General features: G+C 37.6%; 1 protein-coding gene across 8 annotated transcripts in view; it reads right to left on the bottom strand.

Moving 5' to 3' along the window:
• Positions 1-16,518, bottom strand: part of UMAD1 (UBAP1-MVB12-associated (UMA) domain containing 1) — a 152,821-nt gene that overhangs the window by 44,205 nt on the left and 92,098 nt on the right. For all 8 annotated transcript variants that reach the window (XM_023750754.1, XM_023750753.1, XM_023750755.1 and 5 more), the window contains exon 2: positions 10,589-10,656. In XM_023750754.1, coding sequence (XP_023606522.1) covers positions 10,589-10,633 — 45 coding nt within the window. In that variant the 5' untranslated portion in view covers positions 10,634-10,656. The remainder of the gene's footprint in view (positions 1-10,588; positions 10,657-16,518) is intronic.

The following is a 16,518-nucleotide window of genomic DNA, read 5'->3' as shown; positions in this document are numbered from 1 at the left end:
GTAATTATTTAGTAAAATTTAGGTCTGAGCATCCTCCTGCCAGAGGAAAATCGAAAAAATGATTTGATAGACATTCACAATGGCCATAAGAAAAAGAATATTATCACTTCAGTAGAGACAAAAATATTTTCTGTGAGTATAAAGGCAACAGGAAATCAGAAGACCTAACTAGGACTTCACACAGGAGAAACGATGTAATGGAGTAGACGATGTCTTGGTAAAAATTCATAATAAATGTCACAGTGTATTCCACACAATAGTTTCTCACAGCGTTACTCAATCAAGCTGAAAACAGTTCAGGGAAGGCAATCTGTGCAGGAGGAAGACAATGAGATCGAGAGATACCGCTCTCTGCTGGGCTGGCTTCATCCAGTAATAAATCCCAGAATACTGAGATGAACAAACACAGAATGTCCTTCAATTATTCTCCAACTGAAACCAACTTAAGTAGGCTTATGCAACTGTTTACTGACTCTTTGCAGTTCAGAGATTCTGAGACATCTGCAGGGGCTTTTTGTTATTATGTAAATGGTACTTCAGTCCACTACCCTGCCCTCTTAGGTATAGTATATGCCCGTCTTTTCTCTTTCTCCAAGTGGCATAAAAAGGCAGGGGAAACGTGGGTTGCTATTACTTAATAAAGACCATGGCTTTTAGCTTTTACATTAGGAAGTTCTAGTACATACATGTTCTACTATATAACTGCTGTTAGACAAAATTTATGAATTCACACCCATAATGAGTTCTTAACTAATTTAAAAGGCAACGTGTAAAAGGCATGTTTCTAAGAATATGACATCCCCAAAGTGGATATTAAATAGTCCTTGAATGGGTGGAAATTAATGCCAATTATTGAACAGGGTAAGAAGAACACAGAAGTTCATAAAAAAAGCGAACAAAAAACAGAGCTAGCAGGAGGAATGGGGCCTGCTAGCTCTGGAAAGAAATGTAAAATCTATGTCAATTCAACTGAGCTTAACTGAAGTATAATTTTTTTTCTGTGTATTCACATTGGTGTACTCCATTGAGCAGATTCACAAGAAGGGTCCTCAGTAAGGTACAAAGTGGAATATTCAGCAAATGCCTCTCAGTCCAAACCCAACTGCACGCTGCTTTTGCACTGCATAGAGTCGGATGAAATTTATCCTTCGAAAAGAATATCTGGTTGTGTGAAGACAACATAAACGTGATTGTGCTTTAATTTTAAACTCTCTCTATAGTCGCAAGAAGTTAGGGCTGGTAACATGATCCAAAGGAGGAAAAAATAAGGACCATTTGCTACTAATTAAAAAACAGGGGATTAGAAAAAGATGGCTGTGGGAAATAGGGAACAGTTGTTCTCCCAACATGGACCTCTCACCCTGCTGGGTTTGTGGTTTTTAAAATGACAAAAGTGAAAGCTGGAAATATGACAAGGAAATGACTACCAAAACATAAACAGAATATTCCATATGGTTTTTCAAATAATGGTTTCTAAATTGGAGCTAGAAAACTAAATTTGTGAAGCAAGAAGCTAGTATTTCCACATTACGGTTCCTCCTAAACATATAGAATAAACACACACATTAGGTCTGATGTAGCTCCATGAAGGAGTAAGAAGGTTCCAGTTCTGATTCTAATTGCAATCAATTGCAATGAATCAACAGATGAGGTAGGCGGTGAAAGTGATATAACTTCAACAAACTCGGATTGCTAAAGTTAAATAAATATCATCGTGGTGACTTTACGCTACCTAGCTTCATCAAGCAGAGCTACAGAGCAGCAGGTTAGCAGGTTTCTGGCAAGAAATAATTGGTGCTGAGCAACAGACTGTGTACACGAGCAAGAAACATTGCGTAAAACTCACATTACTGGCTTACCCACACCATATGTGCATTTTGGATGGGAACAGGGGCAGCTCTCATACACCTCACATATTTTGGCCTCACAGGCTGGAATGAATGAACATTATGTTTCACTGTGCTAGTTAACCCCAATAGAAGCCAGAAAAATACCAGAATTATGACCTTTCAATTATATATTTTTTTCCAGCAAAACTGAAATTAGGACAACGATGTAGCGGTAACAAAATCATACAAATTTGAAGTTACAGAAAAGATATTAACAAACTCCAATAAGCTTGCCTCAAGTTAATTCATCTTGCCAATGTTTTGAGCAGTCAACAACAACCTATGCTAATCTGATTGTCAAATATAAAAGTCAAGAATTTATAGATTTAAAGTGGCCAAATTTATCATTTCCAAAGACAGACTTTGTAAGCAAGAGCAAAGATCTTGGGAGTGGTTTTGGCAGGCTGACACTTCACCTATAAGGACCACTAGACAAGTCCTCCCTAACAAGCATGAAAGCTCCATTAATCAATGCCCCAAATCTGCATTATGTAGCAGGTCCCCCTCCCTGCTTTTTCCGTTATAGCCCATCAAAGCAGTAGTATGAAGGTTGGCATTTGGTGGCAAAATCCCAAATCACTGTTCAAAGAGTTAAGGAGCCAGGACTCCTGGGAGGAAAAGGTCTCAGACACTGCATCTAACCAACCTACTTCACTGACTAAGAATTGAAGTTGAAGAGAAGCTTAGCAACTTGGTCTAGATCAGATACTTGGTGAGCAGAGGAATCCAGCAAAAATATACTCTCTACTACATCATCTGGCCTAGTAATTCAAATGAAAATAAAGTTGGGAGAAAGGCACTTTACAAAATCTTCTTCCCAATAGGTATCATGCATCAGGTGATAAACACATCAAAAAATTAAACTTACCATTTAATTAACGTAAGAAGGATAATAATCCAACTTCACCTTCCAGTAAATCAGCAATTTGAAAGGGTATTATATTAAGAAAAACAAAGAACCTCACACTCGTCTGACAAAATTATATTCTCATAAACTATTATAATGGGAGAAATTAATATCTTCAAACAGAGTCTCAGCATCATAGATATAAAGGAAAAAGCAAGATTTTTAGACAAATGCATGTTCAAACCAGTAGCCCACACCTTTTCTGGGGGCGGGGGTAGGGGGGAATACAACTAACTGATATAATGACATTGACAGTCAGGTTGATCAAGAGAAAAGTTTGGGCCATGTGACTTCCAATGGGAGGTGGAAAATAACCTCCAAATCACCTTACCCTTCTTCTTGCTGAAAAGTCCCCTGGGTGAGAGAGCAGATACTTTGACAAATTGTGATCAGATATGATGCTCTATGATCAACAACTAAAAAATTTTAAGCCTAAATGAACCAAGGCAGGAAAGTTCCAACATATCTCCTAAAGATCATCTTCAATAGATTACTGTATTGTATTAGTGCCTTATAAAATAGTTCTTCTATTAAGCAAAACTTCCCTTGAGTGAATATATTGCTTCCTCACACCAACCTCACTGTCATTTAAAATACAGGATACACTCATTATAGACTAATTGGAAAATCAGAACATTGGAAAGAATGATTTAACTTACCTATCTATCATCCCAAAGGCAACTACGCTTAATGTTTTCATGTATTACACCATCTTTTTCTGCAGTTTTCACATAGCAGCAATTATACTGTATATGTAATTGTGTACCTTATATTTTTAATTAAAATTATGAAACCAAGAGTCTACATTTTATTGAAAAAAATAACTCACTTATGAAAGTGAAAAATATTCCATTGAGTGGATTGCGATCTTTTTGCACATATAACTTCTTGTGGATTTAAAAGATTATTTTCTTAGAACAGAATCCTAAAAATGGAATTACTGTCAAAGTATATTAACATCTTTATGGTTCTTGATACTTACTGCCAAAATGCTTTCCAAAAAGGGTTGTACCATTTTAAATTGCCTTCAATATCAATACCCATTATACTTGTATTTGGACTATGATATATTATGAGAATAATCAGTTTCATAATCATCTTTATAGCTCCTAAACTTTAATTTCATAAACTTATATACCATGTTATACTGAAAAATTCTTAAAATCAAAATCCTAGCATCCAGTAGATGAATGTTTGCTATTAATACTATTCTTGAAAATCACTCCCCCCAAACTCTTTACCTATATGCAACCCCAATTCTTTTCCACACAGAACTCAGTTTTAACTGAGGGAATCTTACTCCCCTTTTAAAGGAGTGGCAACCAAAGTCTACGTCATCTGGCACTCACAAAGCTCATGGATATTTTCATGCATTTGAATGACTATCTGAAATAAAAGCAACAAGGAAATTAGTCCCTCTAGGATCTGAAGGCTCTGTTAAAAGACATAAAAGAAGTATGAAAACACATTAGAGGAAAAATTAATGTTTCACTAATATGTACATTCCATACCTTTTTTTCTAAATCAACTTTTCCCTAAATTACTGAACTATGAATTCCACATGTAACTGAACTATTCACAAATACACAAATAAAACATATCAAATACTATGTACTAGATTGAGAAGTGTGGTTGAAATGACAATAAACAAGTACCCAAAACCCTTATTTAATTTTCCAGGGATTCTAATATTATGCACTTAATTTTAGCAAATATTTTGCTGTTGTTGCTACTACCTTAACTACCGTTTTTGTAATTGCTGTCTATTAAATTTCCTAGTACATATTGGCTGTAAGACTGTTTTAGGTCTTCATTAAGAAATTATATTAAATATGCAATAAGCTACTTTGGTTAACAGAAGTTGGGGGGATATTAGTGTCACAGTTTATTCTTATAAGTAATTTTTGTGTCTTCTGTCAGTATAACCACAAGAGGATCTCAATACCACCAGCTGATAATAATCTTTATAAATCCTACTTTGCAGCTCTACCATCTGTTAGTTATTATTTTATACATGGCTCCATATGCATATGTGAATTAGTTGTCACTCAAGACAAATATACAAATGGAATTGTGGTTTTGTGGGGAGATTTTTATTGGCTTGTTTTTGTATTTTGCTATTTTAGGCCAGAGAACTAAATAAATAAACATATTTCTCAGTCTTGGAGACTAAAAATAAGTGCAAATTAAGAAATAATTTTAGTAGTGCAAGTAAAAGAAATTTAAGTTCAACAAATACAATCTAAAAGTATGTGTTAAGATGTTTTGTAGAACTGTGCATCTCAAACCTATATAATTTTGTTAACCAGTGTCACACCAATAAATCCAATTAAAAGGGAAAAAATAAAAAATAAGTAAAAGTATATGTTAAAATAGTAGTCATCAATATTGGATATAATTATATTAAAAACCTGAAATTTACATATTCGTAGCTCTCAAACTATACCTACAAAACCAAACATGAACAGGTCCACTAGTAAATTAGTAGCTAATATGGTTCTCGTATTCACAATATAAAACACACTTTAGATGAGAAAAGAATGACTAATGACTTGCTTACTTGTAATGTTTATTCCCTGAGGAGATGAGTCACAATGGCACAGACTGAAAGCGGACCTCCCGTGAATGTGTGGGTTTGTCCCCCTGGAGCCCCACGTCACAGGCGCCCAGACTAGCAGAGGCACTAAGTAGCTACAGTGCCATCACGACTCACTCCCAACATTCACCCAGAAAGGCAATAAGAAAAAACAAACAAAAACAGAACGAGGTGGCTCGTCCTCCGATTGCATAATTAGTCCCAAATTATAACTTTTTTCCTCCAAGTACTAGTACTAGAGTCTAATGACTAATTTTAGTAAGCCCAAACATGGGATTGCAGGAGCTTACACTGGCTACACACCCAAAATATGGTGAATTCTGTTCAAAATTACCAATGGCTCTTAAAATGCAGATGAAAGCACAATTTGAGAGAAACTATATGTGATGACTAAATTAGTTCAGTGTTTCCCTACGTTATCCTATTTTAGATGGTAATACTTTGGGATCATATAGGGAACACTAAAGCAAAAACAGTAACTAATTTAAGTCATCATTGAGAAAAACTGCAAGGGGGAGTGAAGAAGAGACAAACTGAGAAATAATTTTCTGGAATGAAAGCTGCATTATTTTTAGTTTCACAAAGTAAAAAGTCCCACTCAGTACCCAATGCAAATAAATATGCTGCTTTTCATAGTCTTTTGTGTAAAGGTATTAAAATATCTCATAATTCAACTCTGTAAAAATTAAAGTATTTGATGCCTAAACTAGATCTCCTTTTTTCAAATTATATTCCACCTAGATGTTAGAATTTCCATGATGTCGGTGAGAGAGCTGTACTTGGAGAGGGAACACAGTTTTGAAGTATACCTGGTCTGCAAAGTGTAAGGGAAAATATCACAGACTACTTAACAAAATATTTTAACTTCCATTAAAAAAAACTACAGTGTAGCACAGACACATTATATTTCTTTAACCCTTTATTATCTGTCATCGAAAAGGAAGTTTCATACCATGATTTGCGTCTGTTTTTCAAATGTTCTTAATGAAGAATTTTATTTCACAAAAATCTATCTTAGTAATATAAAAATTGATTGTATAAATAATAAAAAATTGTCATGATTCAAAATACATCATGCACGAAGCCTTTCTTCACTCTCAGTAATGATATCTCTTCCTCCTTTGAAATATCAGTTATTTTATTCCACTTTATATTATAGTGACTTGTAGAGTTTTCTAATTATCCATGAATAGATAGAAAATGTCTGCTTCCATAAGCGGGAGTCACAGAGCCTTATTTATCTCTATGTCCTCTCCACCCCATGTCTAACAATTCCCTGAAAATAGTAAGCAATCTACATGTGTATCTGAATTCTCCAAAAACCTTATTTTGTTAAACTAAAAGCCACCTTCAAAGGGTCCTTAGAAAAAATGAGTTCTATTTTGACAACTAAGAGTGTTAGTTTTAAGCCTTACAGAATCCATACTAATTTACCACATATGTTCTCATACTAAATAATATTTCAACATTTCTTGTATAGCCATTAAAAATTAAAACAATGAGAATCTTTCCTGCTAGGTACAAGAATCACTTCTTAATCAGATGTATATCTTTAAAAAAAAACTAACTGAAATCATTACACTTTTCCTTGCTGGTGTTGTAAGAGTGCCCACCATAGTGTCAATCAACAGATTTTTTAAATGGGTAACGCCTAAGAAATATAATTATTGTTTACAGAGAGGAAAAAACAATTGTGTGTTTAAAATAGAAGGTGGAAACAGAATTTAAGGAAGAGATCTGCTCATAAGACAGCACTTGCAGGGGGCCACTTATTTGTTCATTTATCCACCCAGAAATCATTGGCAGGGACTGTGTCACACCACAGGCGGAACAGTTCCTTCGTGGCTGAGACTATGAGCTAATAAAGGTGTACTCTCCACCTTCCAGACAGCACGAGCGAGCGGTAACAGGACCTTGTAGTCATCTCTGGCTGAGGGAGCAGGGAAAAGAGCTCACAAAGGAGGTGCCATTTGAACAGGGTTTTAGGGTTAAGCTTTATTCTGCAGATTTCAATACATTTGGGGGGTCAGAAGTAACACAACTTGCTAGGTTTGGGTACGAAACTGCTTGTCTAACAACAGTTTGGCGAACAGATGAGGACCTAGTCGGAGTATGAGGAAGCAGATTTGGAAGATATTTGAGAGATAGCATCAAAAGGACTTGATGATAGATTTGATGAGTCAAAATGGTCATTTTAGGCCTTGAACTTGGCAGACAGATGATGACATTAAATAAAATATAGATTGCCAGTTAACGTGTATTTATTGTGCACCTTCTATGTACAGACACTGTTTGAGGCACACGAGGTCTCTTTTCATTGTATTCAGGGGAGACGGACAGTAAACAAATGACTAATCTTAGACGGTGATAAACAGGCTGGAGAAAAGAGGGTTATGTGAGAGTGACGGGCGAAGGGCATGTTAGCTGAGACAGTCATGAAGAGTGACACCTGAACGAAGACCTGGATAAGGAGGCAGCCTAGCGAAGCTGTGATAAAGAAGGGAGAGCAAATGCAGAGGCTGGGGTGGGAAAGAGCTTAGGTGGTCAAGGGACAGAAGGGCAGCTGGGGATGGGGTGGGGCTTGCAGGGTGCAGAGGAAAATGAGACTGCAGCGCACACGGAACTCCGTGCAGCCACAGTCTGCAGCTCAGCCAGCAGGAAGGATGTGATCTGATTTATATTTCTGTCTGCTGTGTGGAGAATGGACTTAAGGGGGAAGAATGAAGGCAGAGAGTCCTGGAGAAAGTGGAGGCTTAGACTTGGTTCTAACAGTACCATGTTGAGAAGGGGTCAGATGTCAGATTCTGGGCATAGAGGGCGAGGTGACAGGCTTCCTGATGGACTGGCTGTGGAGTGTGAGGGAAAGACAGGAACCTCAGGGGTTTGGATTCTAACCCACTATGGGGAGGATGGTGATATTCAACAGAGTTAGTGGGAAGTTAAGCAGACAGAAGCTCAGGGTGGCAGGGCCAAGAATCAACCGTTCTTCTCTGGTCAAGTAAAGGCTGAATGATCTAGAAACTTGTAAGGGAAATGGTAAGTAGGCAGTTGGACATAGTGTAGAGTTCAGGAGATAGGTCTAGGTGCAGATAGACTTTGGCAGTCATCAGCCTCTAACTAAAAATATTTTTATTTAATTTAATTTATCTTTCATTGTTAATCCTCATCCAAGGATATTTTCCCACTGATTTATAGAGCGAGTGGAAGGGAGGTGGATAGATAAAGAGAAAAAAACATTGATGTGAGAGAGACACATCCATTGGTTGCCTCCAGCATGTGCCTTGACAGGGGCTGGGGATCTAGCCTGCAACCAAGGTATGTGCCCTTGACCAGAATGGAATCTGCAAACCTTCAGTCCATGGCTGGTGCTCTAACCACTGAGAAAAACAGGCCAGGGCTACATAGATATTACACCATGAGACTGGATAAGATTTACCTTGACTGATCAAGGGAGACTGTGGGATGGGGCGACGGTGGGGAACATGCAGCAATGTTTTTGTTTTGGGGTCTTTAAAGGAGAGGAATGAATTCCATTTTAGACACTGAAGGTTGAGGTAAATGATTATTTGGCTTTTCTGTGGCAAATCACACAGACTCTAAAGGACTTTATTATTAGCCTCTTGTACTGGATTTACCCCTGTGGTCTCATTTGCAGTCTCCCCATTACTTTTTGCTACATAAGTAAGCTCTCTGATAGCAAACACTACCCTCTGAATGTCCAGCCGCCACTCAAATAGAAGGCACTTCTGAAATATCTCTTACAGCATGAGTATACAAACCCACTCTTTAAGAACTGGTTGTATAATAGACTAGAAAACAGCATAATAATGAGCATGGGAGGATCATAATCTCAAAAGTTTCTTCCCTTAAGAGTTATTAACCTTGGAATTCTTTCCATCAATGAATCAACTTTGAAAGATAACCAAGTACTTCAGACATTCCCAGTGAATCCCATAACTAAGCAATTAAACTCAGTAATTATGGATGATTTCTAAACCATTCTGGTGGTTCTTTCCCAAAGTTCAAATACACCAACCTTTATTTCCCATCAAAGATGCTACTTATGGTCAGCAGTCACAAAATGTTTGAATACATGAAAGAGATCAAGCTACTTCAATGTATAGATGGAACGTATTTCTTTGTCCTTGTATCTGTGTTTTTTTCACCACTGTATACTCCTTATACGGTGCCTTGAAGACAGTCAGTGCTTAATAAATATTTGTTGTATGCATGAATGAAAAACTAATGCAGTTCTATGGGAAAGACGACACTTTTCTTCCTCTGCATAAATTTCCTCCCTACATCTCTCTTTAAATAAGTTCTTCTTGATTATAAAACATTCATTCATTATGGAAAATCTGAATATAAAAAAATAAAAATATCTCTTCTTAAAACACATATTACTGGCTACTTACAATTCATGATTGTATTCATTCATGCATTCGTTCAACAAATCTTGACTGTCTACTCTGTTCTAGGCTTTGGGGATATGGAGATGAAGCAAACAGGCCAGGCCCCTGACCCCACTCCACTGTATACAGCAATACCCTTATGCGCTACAGTAGAATGTAAGTAGAGGTATGTCAGCATGTAGAAAGTTTCAAAACTCATGGATATCCCTTCCGCCCTAAAAATTAACATTCCCCCTAAGTCTTAAACATTATTTCAGTGATTAAATAAAATTAGTACATTTTTACATAGTACACCAAAGTGTCCTGATGACATTTTCAAGAACTCTCAAGGAGCAAATAGCTTTTTCATGTGGAAAAGAACAAATACCCTAGTCTTTCTACAGAACAACGTCAAGGACTGCATTTTGATGCTGGAAATGGTAATGTAATATAGTTCCCAATAGGTTATTTTCAAACCTTCCCCTATAGGTTCACACATTATCTATTTATTCAAATGTATTAGAAAATAACCACTCAGTTAAAAATAGTTCAAATGTTTTAACCTGAATGCTCTATTTCTCTTTTTTCAGCAGGAAGTTTCTATTTCCAACACAAGGAAAGCTTAGCGCTTGGGAAGTCATGCTTTATTGTCATCCCTGACTTAGAGCAGATGACTTGTTTCTTGGTACCTAGACACCAGTCTGCATAGCAAGAGTAGAAGTGATTGTTCATCCTCAGAGAAATATATAGTCACCGTGACTCGTTCAGATTCGCCCCGAAAGGACTCATAGGGAGTTTCACTTACCGGTTGGTTGCCTTCTACTTCTGAAGTTGTACCTCTTGCTGCCATTCTCTGCTCATTTTCTGTCTCTCCTAAGAAGCAAAAGAAAAACAAAATAGAAAACTTTATCATCTCATTGAGGCCAAATTGTCTTCTATTTCTTTGAAATATCTTTTGATATTATATGTTTCACATTATGGAATCAACTACTATTTCCTTTGTTAAAAGTAAATAAGTGAATTTTTAAGAATAGTAATTTTATTGAGGTCTCAGATATCAAATACACACACACACACATACATAAATACACACACATACATACAATGTAAATCAGAAATATATCCTGTTATATAAAGGTTTACACTGGACAAATGAAGTGAATTCACATTTTGTAAATCAAGTCATATTTCAAATAAACTAGGAAAGTTTATAATTTAAAGACAAATTATTTTCAAATTAAAAGTCTTTATAATATAACTGTCCTCCAAATTAGTTTTTTATAAGGTTTATGCTTTATAAGGTTTTGTATATCTGTGGATTTGCCTCTAAGTAGATACATATATTTGCATGTAATAATTAACCAAATGTTGAACAATCTTTACAGCAGGAAAGAATAACGAACAAATTCATAAACTGGCCCTCAGTTATACTTTGACTCCTAAGGCTGTGCCTGGGTGAGTTCTGCTATTAAAGGAAGTTGGTGACTAGGCTGGCTCCAAGGACACAGGACAAACACAAACATAGGTAAGTATGAGCATAATCTAATTTGTTAATGGCCGATTTTTATTTATTATCACTAATGATCCGTGATTAACACAGGGCAAGTAAAGAAACAATTAGCCTATTTCTTGCAAGCATAATGAGGGGTTAACTTAGTCATTTGTAAATTGCTTGTCCCATAAAATTAAGCCAGCTCAGGAATGTCCACAACAGGTTAATTACAAAATTCATAGAAGATGACTTGGCTGATACTAAAGGTTAGGAATTTGTTAATAGAAGGAAGGTCACAGATCTTGATTGGAGATAAAGTATGAAAGTAAGAAAGGCTGAGGTTAACTTTTCCCTATGAAATACAAAAGTTGAGTTTACCAAGGAAGAAAGAACCTTGTGTAAATGTTAAAGGATTAAATAAAATTCTGTTAAATTCTAAAATCATGAAGCAATAATTAAATGGGTAGTTTATTTACTTAAACAGTTATTTTACTTAGGATAAAGGAACGCCCCAAAGTGCTTAAAATCCAAGCACATTAATACATACTCCAGCCTAAAAGCTTTGTTCTCAGCTATATGTAACATAAATAGCTGGCCAGGACAGAGCACATAATAGGTGTTTAATAAACACTAGCTGAATTAGTGAACTTCTCTTTATGGTTTCTAGTCTATAAAACTGTGACAAAGTAATACTAAATGGTATGTAATAAAAACTATTTCAGCATCCAGTTAGTCTCTTTCTTCTAAAACATATTTGTGAAACCTAAAAGGCAAATTTATGAAATACCATGATAATGTATTATTACCAGTGATCCATAATTGTGGCATAACTTATTAGATTTTAAAAACAGTTAATGATTTTTTTTAAAAAATCATATTAAAACAAAAGCATTAGGAACTTTTGGGTTACATCTATAATACAGTTAACCATTTGCAGCAATATGGATGGACCTTGAGAACATTATGCTAAGTGAAATCAATCAGAAAAGGCTAAGAACTATATGATTTCACTCATATGTTGGATACAAAACTGACACTCGAGAACACGGACAGCAGTGTGGTAACTGCCAGAGGGAAGAGGTGGGGGAGAAGGGGTTCCTAATATGAGGTGACAGGAGAAGATCTGACTTTGGGTTATGGGCACACGGTACAATATACAGATCTTGTAACATAGAAACCCACACCTGAAACCTACATGTTCATGTTGACCAATGTCACCCCAATCAATTTAATGAATATTTATATGAAAAAGATAATAGTTAGTTTTAATTGAAAATTAAATCAACCTACTTTTGGGACCTAGGATATCACTAAACTATTTTGATTTTTAAGTGTTTAAACCATTTCTTTGCTTATAAAGAAGATCTTATTTTCAGAAACCCGCTTCTCTCTGGAAGTTAGGGATAAGCAGATCCCAGGCAGCAATACCAATGAACAAGGAGTTCAGTTTGCTTGGCTATGGGTGGAGAGCATGGCAGCATGAATAGCCAAGGTAATGTACAATGAGGTCAGGGTGTGTTTCATAACGCCCATGCATGATGCTAGGAAAATACAAATCACCGGAAATGAAAGCTTTGTTGCCTTTTAGGTTAAAAAAACCTCAAGAACAATTTTTTTTTTTACCTTTCAAAATGATTACTACTCCATCCCACAGCCACATGAACACTTTATTGGGCTAAAATCATTTGGCTAAAAGCATTCAATGTGCTTCCTTTGCCACTTTCTGATTTCAAGGTGTGTATCTATACAAGACTTTCCCTGGTTCTCCTACAGCCTGAATAGCCAGAACAGCTATCACCAGTGTTCCCAGCATCACACAGCACATCTGCCTGGAAGCGACTCTAGAATCACTATTGACTGAAATGCCATGTCTGGCGATGACTCAGATAGAACAATAACTGATTACAAGGAAAAATGCCTTTTGCAAGAGTCTCTATAAACAAAGGCACAAAAGGAAAACTACACAAACAGCAGAAAAGAAAAGTCACAAAGAAATAAAGTTTTAAAGTTTTATTCCTCCCACTGATGAATTATTCTGTCATGGTAAAAATTCAGTTATTTTGTCCATTTTTTATAACCCACATGAAAGTTAGGCACTTTTATAAAAGAAAGATGCATGGGACAAATGTGAAATAAGGTACTTTAGTTTTCAAACATCAGTTAGCTCTAATTTACATGCTGGATAGATTCAAAATTTTCATTGGCAAATCAGCTGCTTAAAAAGAACAAAACCCACCACCATCTCACAGTACTTCGCATTTCATAAAGCCTTCTGGATCCCAGCACATTGGATTCTTGCTCTGGTTCAGTAAAACATTCTCCCCACCCCAAGCCCCCAGATTACTGGTGAGTGAACCCTCAGGGCCAGAGCACTCGGTGAAATGCCCAGATCTCCCAGGTAGAAGGCAGTCTCGGTAGGACCAGAACCCGGTGTCGCCATCTCTGGGGATTCTGTGGAAGGCTCTGAGGGATGGGCTGAGGTGGGGAAGCACCTCTCTGAGTTAGGGAGCAGGGTGAGAGGAGAAGAGCTAGGGCTCCTGCTCTCTGAAAACAGGATCCTGGGCTGGTCCAACGCCCTGGGCCCCTAGATCCTTCTCTCTATTCCTTTGTTCTGCCGCAGGCCCCACAGATTATCTGTTCTCATCCCCTTCCAATGCTGATGGTAAATACTTCTGACCAGGGCAAGCCGCTGTCCTTCTTCCAGTCCTTCAGAGCAAACACAGTCCCCTGGATACTTTTCTAGAAGTTTGTAAGGCGAGAAACAATTTCCTAAGAGGCAAAATCCCTCTTATACTACAAGGTGCCATTTTCTTGGTTTAAAATATAGTTTTTATTTAGAGTGAGTAAATGATAGAGGCTACTTATACATACTAATGAAGCTCTTTCAGGACTTAAAGAACTGAAGTGAAATTCATCTATATTTTAGATTAGGGGTTGGCTACTGTTTTCTGTAAACAGCTGGAGAGAAAACATTTTAGGTTTATGGGCCACACTTTCTTGGCTGCAACTTTTTGACTCTACCATTGTAGCTGAGAGCAGCCACAGACAATATATAAACCAATGAGGGAGGCTGTGTCCCAATAAAATTGTATTTACAAAGATCACTGCCAGGCTGTAATTTCCTGATCCCGTATTAGAGAATATATGTACTCCACCTTTTCAGATAAAAGGCTGAATTGTGTTTGAATTCTATAAGGAGATGAGGAAGGGACAGTCATTAGACTATCATCATGATCCCTTCTACTGGGTGAATTGAGTTGAGAAGAAAGAAGGCAGTGAAGAGTGAGCACTTAGGGAAAAGGGAAGAGGGAAAAGAGAGAAATCCCCAGTGATGAGAAGGAAACCCACATGCCTATTTGGGTCACCTAGAACAAACTTGTTTCAGGGCGGGGGGAGGGGGCAGGCCTCCCTCTACTCCAGTCCTGGGGTTGGTGATTTGGGAGGACTTGGCTGTGTGGTTCTGCCCCTCCCTTTTCCCCTTGTCTTGAGAATGGGAGGACCTCAGAGAACACATGGCTCCCTCCGCTCTGACCTTCCACAGGGACTTCCTCCCACGCGGGAAGCCTGCCCAGCCCAGCATATCCTGCAACTGGATGGAGCTCAATCTAATTCTGGGTTTCAGATTAGGAAACCTATTTGTTCCTTTTAGAAGCCACATTCTTCAACACCAGCTTTATTGGCAATAAAAATGAGAATGTGGTTTTTTGTATGTGTGGGGTTTTTTTTTTCTTTTCTTCTGAAAGTGGCCGTATCTTATCTGGGAAAGAGGCATGCTAATACTGGAACATACTAGAGCCCAACAGGACTAGGAATGGACTGGTGTGGACAGGGTTGGGCCTGCTCACGATGAAAAGATGTGAATACAAAAAACCTTTTCTTTCTTTTCTTGATTAGAGAAAAATTACCTAGAACTCGATACCTTAGAATATAGTCTACAAAACACAAGTTTCAAGGGGTTCACCTGGAAAAAATATTTCTATGGTCAAAAGTATGAGGAAAACCTGTAGAATGTGTTCCCTTTTAGTTGTTTTCCAATTTACTTTAGCATATTAAAGGCTCTGAGAAATTATTTAGTAAAAAGTTTAATTTTTTTCACAATGACTGTGGAGCCATTATATTCACTGAATACCTATTAAACATATTGCAGAGGTCTATGAACACACCATGGATGATGGTGATATAACATTTCCAAAGTTAAAATTGATTATGACATACTAGAGACCCGGTGCATGAATTCATGCATGGGTGGGGTTCCTCGGCCTGGCCTGCGATCGGGCTGATCAGGACCAATCCAGGCGGCTGACTGGAGGGGGGAGTAGGGAAGGACCACAGGAGGTTGGCTGTGGGAGCGCACTAACCACCAGGGGGCAGCTCCTGCATTGTGCATCTGCCCCCTGGTGGTCAGTGCACATCATAGCTACTGTCCAGTCATCAGGGCTTAATGGTCGCTTAGGCTTTTATATATAGATAGATAGATAGATAGATAGATAGATAGATAGATAGATATTTTTACCTGACCCTTCAGAAAACCCTCCACATGGCCAAATTTGTTACTTAGCTTTTGAACATTCGTTTTACACAATACTAACCCACACTCACTTTCCTTTAGATGATTCTTTTCACAACGCCCTGTTCATCTATTCAGTAGCAGTTGCAGCAGACTAACATTATGTGACTGCATTCTACTACATACTTCCGATGCCAGAACAGTTGATCATCTACAGCAAGGAAAAGGATAGCCAAACACCTTGAAGACAAGAGAAAACCCCAGTGCTCAGAAATATCTCCTCCACAAATTCCACCAATTAGAGATTCATTAGGGTTAATGAGCTCCTCTTTTAAAATGCAAATACCCTCTGGGAGGGTTTGCTTATTAGTCATTCACCCAGTGAAGTAGTGGAAAGAACAGTGGCATGGCCACTCCATTAACTCCTTTTCATTTTTCAGTCACACACTCATTACACCAGGCAGCCTGGCACTGTGGCAAAAGAATGGCTTGGAATCTGACAGATCTCGACCCAAATCCTTTACCAAATCCATGACCTTGTGCAAGTTACTTAACTTCTCAGAGCTTCACTTTCCTCATCTGAAAAATGGGACTCATGATACACACTGAGGTTACAAAGATTCAATGAGAAAACATGTTAAACCCTAATTGCAGAGAAGGGAGAGGAGTTGGGGCAAGATAAAGGTGTGTCTTGGTGTCAACTGCTGTCCAGCCTTTGTCATGTGGCTGTGGCCAT

The sequence above is a fragment of the Myotis lucifugus genome, unplaced genomic scaffold (assembly GCF_000147115.1).
Source record: "Myotis lucifugus unplaced genomic scaffold, Myoluc2.0 scaffold_15, whole genome shotgun sequence".
Taxonomy (NCBI): Eukaryota; Metazoa; Chordata; class Mammalia; order Chiroptera; family Vespertilionidae; genus Myotis; species Myotis lucifugus.
Note: the sequence above shows the minus strand (reverse complement) of the source record. Positions and strands in the feature narration are given on the sequence as shown.